Source organism: Palaemon carinicauda, chromosome 23, assembly GCF_036898095.1.
Source record: "Palaemon carinicauda isolate YSFRI2023 chromosome 23, ASM3689809v2, whole genome shotgun sequence".
In the NCBI taxonomy this organism is placed as follows: domain Eukaryota; kingdom Metazoa; phylum Arthropoda; class Malacostraca; order Decapoda; family Palaemonidae; genus Palaemon; species Palaemon carinicauda.
The window spans coordinates 31482846-31491463 of NC_090747.1; the positions used below are offsets into that span (position 1 = coordinate 31482846).

Below are 8618 nucleotides of genomic sequence, written 5' to 3' on the forward strand. Positions count from 1 at the left end.
TTACTTCAGATGTCTTTCCTTTTATTGTTTGATTTACCTTTTTTAGTGACTATCTTATGTAAAATTTATGGTCTTAATCCATATTTCTGAAAGAATCGTTGTTCTTGAGAGAGAGAGAGAGAGAGAGAGAGAGAGAGAGAGAGAGAGAGAGAGAGAGAGAGAGAGAGAGAGAGAGAGAGAGAGAGAGAGATTTTCATGCACAGATGTAATAGTAAAATTGAAAGAAAATATTCATAGATTATTTATAATATATATATATATATATATATATATATATATATATATATATATATATATATATATATATATATATATATATATATATATATATATATATACACACACACTGGACAAAGATAAATTTTATATTTTCATATTCCATTGCATTACTCTAAGCTCATTGAATACCAAGTATTTAATTATCTGTATCATCATCATCTCCTCCAATGACTATTGACGCAATGGGCCTCGGCTAGATTTCGCCATTCTTTTTTTTCTTGAGCTTTTAATTTAATACTTCTGTTTCACCATCTACTACTTCACGTTTCATAGTCTTGAGCATGTAGAGCTGGGTCTTCCAACTCTTATAGTGCATAGTGGAGCCCAACTGAACGTTTGGTGAACTAATCTCGCTTGTGGAGTGAGAAAAGCATACCCAATCTCCATCTACCCCTCATCATGATATCATCTACAAATGGTAATCCAGTAATCTCTCTTAGATTAATTTTTAAATTTGTCATGCTATTTAACTCCTAATATTGTTCTGATTAATTGCCAATATGCATGTCAAAGTACATCAACCTAAATAATACAACTTTTACTTCCAGCAAAAGATTATTTCTATTTCAATTTGAATTATTTCAAATAATCTATCATTATAAATGAATTGATATTTCCAAATTGAGCTTTTTTCTTAAGGAAACATCTTAATATCGCAACATATTCAATATGTTACTTATAAAACCTAATCCAACAACCAATGACTCGCAACACCCAGACTCTCTCTCTCTCTCTCTCTCTCTCTCTCTCTCTCTCTCTCTCTCTCTCTCTCTCTCTCTCTCTTCATCACTGAACTTTTTTTTAAATATATATATTAACAATATCTAGAGGTACGCCCATATCTTTTATTTGATTTCTGCATCTTTAGTGTATATTATCTTAGACTAACTCATAATAATTTTCAGTCCGAAATGTGTGCTTTCTTTACTCAAATCTTCTATTATTTTTTTAGTACCTCCCATGATTTATCAAACATAACTATGCCATCTGGATATCCTATGTTGTTTAAGTATTCCTCATTAGTAAAATTCTCAAATTTTACCAATCACATTCCTTAAAAATATTTTTTAGTAATGGTGTGAGTAATTTAGAAGAGATGGGGTCTCCCCGTCTAAGTCCTTTCTCAGCCGAAAAATTTTCACAAGCTATTGTTACATTTAGGATTACTCTACTTCATGTATATCTATCTTCAAGTGTTCCGATATAAGCTTCATCCATTTCCATGTCTTTCAAGGGTTTTCATTACTGCTGAAATAAAAATAGCTCAAACCCTTTTTCATCAGCTATAAATGACATATTTAGTGATATGTCAAAGTCAGTAATTTTTTTTTTTTTTCATTAAGTGGGTAATTATATGGATATGGTCAGTTGTTGAATATCCTATTCTAAAGCTTGCCGGCTTTCTTACTTGCTCAAGGTCTGTGTCTTTCTATTCGGCCTAATACGATCTTTGTAAATATTGTACATATTATGGGCGGTAAGTTTTCAGGTCTTTTGTATCACCCTTTTAGTGAAATATGATAGTCTTTTCCATGGTAAAGAGCATACTTGTAAACATTTGGGAGTAGAGTTCAGTGCGTTTTACTACTATGAAAACTCCTTAATCTCTTATTAAATGAATTTCTAGACCATCTATTCCTGCAGCTTTTCCTCTTTTCATACCGCTTAATGCTGTCTCTACCTTCCCCTCCGTTACGTTTGTTTGGCACCAGCTCAGGTGTTTCAATATTATATTTTCAAAGTTAATTTTTTATGTTTTTTTTTTTTATTTTATTGTACATAGATATTCTGCAATTTTTATTACTTCATCTCTATTGTTTATATATCCATATTTCTCCTTCAGAGCAAACATCAGTTGGCACACTATTCAATTTTTTGGTTATACTTCTTCCATTCTTTAGTTTCCTCAAATTATGTCTTATTGTTTTAACAAGTGTCTTGGGTTATGAATGTTTATTGTTTTAGATACTTCTCCTAATTTTATTTCTTCTCTGATATATTCAAGTCTTATTTGTAACTTTTTCTTTATTAGGTTTTTAATCTTTTCATTGATTATGTTTAGGATCTTCTCCTCCTATGTCTCATGCTGATATCATTGAGAATTTTGTTAAATTATTGTTTATTTCTTCTTAAATTTTTTCCATTTCATTGTGTAGCTGGGAGTACCTATTTTGTATTGCTAAACTAAACTCAATAGATTTTTCTCTTACAACAAGTGTGTTTTTGTTTCTTGATTTTTTTTCTCTCTTCTCCTTTACATCTTAATAAGGTATCTCACCATTACATCATCACTTGAGTTGAACTTTTTTAACACTATTGTCTCTTTAACTAAAATAACCTTGTGACTGATAACAGAAACCTTTTTTTTTTATTTGGTTTTCTTTACTCTATTTCAGCCTTTCCCTTTCCAATTTTTATGTTTCTCTTAATACAAGAAGATTCATGATTTTAAGATTTTTTCTTCATCAAATTTTCCAAACATGACTCCTCTGTCATTTCTTGTGCCTACTCCAAAATTACCAACGCCTGTTTTTTTTCTTATTCGTTTGACAAACTTTAGCATTGATATCACCCAGGACATATATGAATTTAGTCCTTTGCTTCTTCATGGATATTTCCAGTACTTCATTCACAGTATTGATTTCTTCTTCTTTATTGGATGCTGTTGGATTATACATTTGAATGATCTTTAGTTTATTTCTTATCCAGTTCGATAATTAATCAATTCTATCGCTAGTAATACAAAATTCCTCTGTTACCTGTAAGATTTGTATCAATAAGAAAACAGCTTCTTTGCTTCTTTCGTGTTGTCAAAAGCAAAATATATAGCCGGTTTAAACTCTGTATAATGTTTCAAAGTTCTTCTAATCTCACGCAATCCTATGATATCGCCATATTTTTCATGCAGGTCTTTAAGTAACAAAAATTTTTCGTATTCCTTAGACAGGGTCCTGACGATCTATATATCAAGGCTCAGCATACGATCTATATAGCTGTCACTGTCGGAATTTTATCCAAAATCTAATGTTATTTTTGTGGAAAATTAGCTTAAGTCAAACTACCTGAAATGAAAGAAAAATAGCATTCATATTTCAACCTCGATTGATTTTTTTTCCTATTAAGATTTTCGGTTTTTTTTTTTTTTTTTTTTTTTTTTTGTCAGTAAAATTATCGGTATTTCACCAGTTATTTTTATTATGTAAATACAATTCACAAATAAACGTTAAATATTATGTAAGTAGGAGAGCTAAAATTGAGCACTGGGAGTTATTCATCTTATATAAGAACACACATAGGTAATGAAGTATATTTAGATGGAAACGAAACTCAGATAGATCCTTCCTGAATGACTTTATTTTTAAGACTAATTCATAATGATATACAGTTTAAAAGAAGACAAGATAGTTAACAGGGTAGTTATGCTTAATGAGCAGTAAGTATCTGTAAACACAAATATAACCTCTTGTAATAGGTAGTTATCAACGTAAATACATAAAACCTTTTCCCCTCGCGAAAAAGAATGAAAGATTAAAGCAAATAAAGGGATAAAACAATCAATAATTAAATGGCGGCATAGCTTCGAATAAATAATACAAAACATGCATAATATTATTAATCATTTTACATTCTAAAATAGTCAGGTGGTCTACTTTGTCTGCTAGACCTTTGAGGTTTTGGTAATTCAGATATCGATCCATCAGGTGAGTCATCAGAAGTTTTACCATTTCCAGATAATTTTTCTGCAGCTGCCGCCTCCTTTTCTTCTACATTTGGGATTTCATTCTTCTCTGCACCTGCAACTTCATCACCTAACTCTTCACGAGTATTTATGAACTCTTTTGGTAATGGCGGGTCTGGATAGCTGATCAACTCTGAAAAATCACGTGCTAAAAGTTCATTTTTGTTATTTTGAGAATCATTGGAGATCAGTCTCATTTGATCAATATGCCTCTTCCATATTAAGTTACCGTCCACTTGTACATTGTATGTACATGGACCCAATTTAAGAACCACAACTCCTCGAGTCCATATGCCCTTCTTGGTATTTTGACGATAATCCCGAACCAGTACCACGTCCCCTATATCGAGTTCCCTCATTAGTTTCTCGTTTTCTGAGGCTTTTCTTTCAATTCTCTGAGATGCATCTGGGTGTAATAAATCAAGGCGAGTGCGCAACTGCCGACCCATGAGCTCTGCAGGCGTGCGCTTTGTTGTGTAGTTCGGTTAGTCAGTAGAAATTGACACAACTTGGTATTTAAAGATGTATTACACGATTGCAATGTTTTAATCGCCCTTTTCATTCCTTGTTTGAACGTTCTTACTGTATTTTCGGCCTGCCCATTACTGCTTGGGTGATAAGCGGGTATCAGTATATGCTCTACACCATTTTGGGTCATAAACTCTTTAAATTCCTCAGCCACAAACTGTCTTCCATTATCAGACACGAGCTCTACACAAGCCCCATGCTGAGCAAATACCCGCCGCATGATCTCGATGGTATTCATAGTTGTAATTGATTTCATTGGGTGTACTTCTGGCCATTTTGGAAATGCGTCAATCATAATGAGGTACATTTGTCCCAGGAATGGTCCTGCGAAATCAACATGTACTCTTTTCCACGGACCAGAAGGCCATTTCCACTGATTACCCTCAGCACGAGTTGGCATTGGCTGAGTAGCCTGACAAGCCGAGCACCCTTGCACAGTGTTTTCAATATCTTGATCGATATTCGGCCACCACACATGCAAGCGAGCTAATCCCTTCATCCTAACAATCCCCGGATGCCCACCATGTAGCTCTTCTAAGATTTGAGTCCTATATCTAGACGGTATTACCACCCTGGCACCCCATAGAAGACATCCCTCGTCAATTGAAAACTCATGCTGACGGCTATGGAAGGGTTTCAGTTCCTGTGCTATGTCCTCAGAGTCTGGCCATCCATTTCTTGTGTAATATAAAGCTCTAGCCAGTACAGCATCATGCAAAGTTTCCCTTGCAACAGATTTCGCTGTTACAGGAAGAGAGTTCACCTGGTGCCTGTTAATTGCAGTTGCTTCTTGTGTCCAGTTTACAAGCTTATCTGATGCATCGGAGTCACAATCTGGTAAAGGCAACCGTGAGAGTGCATCAGTATTTCCATTGTCACTTGAACGACGTAATTCAATGTCATAATCATAAGCTGCTAACTGTATAGCCCAGCGTTGTATTCTTGCAGCTGCAAGGACTGGAATGCCCTTCCTGGGTCCCAGAATGTATGACATTGGTTTGTTATCTGTAATAAGGGTGAATTTACGACCATGTAAATATTGATGAAACTTCCGTAGTCCAAAGATGATTGCCAAACCCTCACTCTCAATTTGGGAATAGTTACGTTCAGTGGGTGTTAACATCCTTGATGCATAAGCAATTGGTCTCTCTCCGTTACTGGTGATATGGGAAAGCACTGCACCAAGTCCTTTGAGTGATGCATCTACTGCCAACGTCACAGGTTTACTCAAATCATAGTGCACTAATACTCCTGTTTCAGTGGTCAGCATTGTTTTAATCTCGGAAAAAGCTCTTTCACACTCTACTGACCAATGCCATTTTCTGTCTTTATGCAGTAATCCAGTGAGAGGCGCTGCGACTGATGAGAGATTTGGCACATAGCGACGGTAATGGTTTACCAGCCCTAGGAAGGATTGCATTTCAGACCTTGATCCTGGCCTTGGTGCATCCGTGACTGCTGCAATGGCATCCTCCGTCATATGGATACCCTCTTCATCCACAATGAAACTCAAATATTTCAAGGAGGGCTTCATAAATTCACATTTCAACAAATTACATTTCAACCCATTGATGTGCAATCGCTCAAGTACCTTTTCAAGATTGTGTAAATGTTCAGCTTCGGTTCTCCCAGTAAGACTAATATCATCTATGTTGCATCCACAAGGTACTCCTTGCAGAACTTTATCCATTAAAGACTGAAAAAGTTGTGGTGCTGCCGAGACACCATATGGTAAACGGGTATATCTGTACAAACCAAGTGGTGTGTTGATTGTGACATATTTCCTAGATTCCTCATCTAATTCCACTTGCTGATAAGCTTGTGATAAATCTAACTTTGAGAAAGTTTTTCCACCGTTCAGTCGCTGGTAAAGTTCATCTGGATTTGGCATTGGATGTTCAGGGTTTTCCACATAACGATTTATGGTGACCTTGAAGTCACCACAGATCCTAATAGAACCGTTGTCTTTTGAAACTGGCACTATCGGTGCCGCCCATTCACTATATTCAACTTTCTAAATAATTCCTTCCAATTCTAGTCTTTTAAGTTCTGCATTCACAGCATCCCTGATTGCATAAGGAACTGTCCTCGCTTTATAAAAGATTGGTTTTGCATCCTTTCTTACACGAATATGAGCCTTTATATTCTTGGCTGTACCCAGTTTACCATCAAAGACATCACCATATTTCCTTAACAGTTCTTCTAACTTTGAGGTTTTCAGAGTACCAGAATATAAATGATTTACAGCTAACTTTTTCTAGTCAAATTTAGCAAAATGCAGCCAGTCCCTACCGAATAAGGCAGGTCCATTCCCCTGTACCACATACACTGGCACTTCCTCCACTCTGTGTCCATGAACTTCCATAGTTATGTAACACATCCCGACAACTTCTATTTTTTCTCCCGTCATGGTTTTCAGCACAATATCGCTGGATTGAAGTACTGTATTTTCCAAATGTTTAGCGTAGAACTCTTCACTAATCAGTGACACAGAAGCTCTTGTGTCCAATTCCATATCAATTGGTATCCCATTTAATTTAACTTTCACTATTATCTCTGGAACCTTATTGTGTCTTGCTTTCATTTTCTTAACACAGTATTTCAATGTATGCACCAATTCATCCTGCAGTTTGCACTCTGTAGTTTCTTCTTCCGAGCCGCTGGTCTCCTCCTCTGCCATGTTGACCGTCGATCGTTTCCTTCCTTGTCTTCCATATTTCAAATTTTGATTGACTGTGGTGTGATTTTCCATTCAGCACATTCTACGAAGGTGTCCTTTTTTATGACACCCATTACACTCAGTATCCTTATGGAAACAAACATCAGCCTTATGGTTTGTCTTCCCGCAACGATAACACTTGAGACAAGCTGTCGGCCCAACAACTTTGTTTACCTCCTGAGTTTGACCCTGAATCTTCGTGACGTTTTCATCAGCCATTTCCTGACTTAACGCAATCGAAAATGCTTTCTTTAAGTCAAGCGCCTGTTCACTTAATAGTTTACTCTGTGCCGAGTGGTTGGCCAATCCAATAACAAACAAGTCTCTTAAAGCTTCCTCTTGAAAAGCACCAAACTGACATGTTTCCGCCAATTTCCGTTGCTCCGTTGCATAATCAGTGATGGATTCTCCTGGACGTTGTTTCCTATTGTAAAACTTGAAACGTTCAGCTATCAGGATGGGTTTTGGGTGGAGGTGATTTTCCAAAAGCTCAGTAAGTTCTTGATAAGTCCTTGATGAGGGCTTATTAGGGGCAAGCAATGTTGTCAGAAGTCCGTCGGCGCTCAAGAATACTGCCAGTTTCTTATCTTGCTCTGTTATGTCATTTGCTAAGCAGAACTGATCAAACCTTTCGACATAATCTTCAAAGTCCTCGGATTTGTCATATGCTGCTATATTACCCAAATGCACCATCCTTAATTTTCCCTTTCGTGAGTCAGTTCCTCGTCGCCATTGAAGTATATTAAGATGGAAACAAAACTCAGATAGATCCTTCCTGAATGACTTTATTTTTAAGACTAATTTATAATGATATACTGTTTAAAAGAAGACAAGATAGTTAACAGGGTAGTTATGCTTAATGAGTAGTAAGTATCTGTAAACACAAATATAACTTCTTGTAATAGGTAATCAACATAAATACATAAAAGGTAAGGATGACGATATCACACGAAACATAGATGGACTAAAGGACTGATGGATAAACACAATGGCGGAAATTTAAATCTGAGTTTCCAAATTAGCGCAAATATCTATTATCGGTCATTCTCATATACATGTTTTTGTCCATGTCTACTTTTTTCCCTTGCAAATTGTCAGAATATCTTCTACTTCACTTTACTCTCAACTTTACTCTTAACTAGATGAGTTAGAGGTATTCCTGGAAAATCAATCGGCCTACAGAGCTAATAATTCTACAGAAACTACCTTATGCTCAATAATGAATGATATGATAGGCCTTCTTGATGGGGGGAAGTGTGGAATTTTGATTATGTGAGATCTTAGTGCTGCTTTTGACACTGTAGTGCAAGAGTACTTACTTGACGACTTAAAGCTATTGGAGTGATTGAGGAA

General features: G+C 35.9%; 1 protein-coding gene across 1 annotated transcript; it reads right to left on the reverse strand.

Annotated features, from left to right (window-relative positions):
* Positions 1-7298: 7298 nt before the first annotated feature.
* LOC137617517 (uncharacterized) lies at positions 7299-7958 on the reverse strand. Its single transcript, XM_068347535.1, has one exon. The coding sequence runs from the start codon at positions 7956-7958 to the stop codon at positions 7299-7301; it is 660 nt and encodes a 219-aa protein (XP_068203636.1).
* Between the last annotated feature and the right edge of the window lie 660 nt (positions 7959-8618).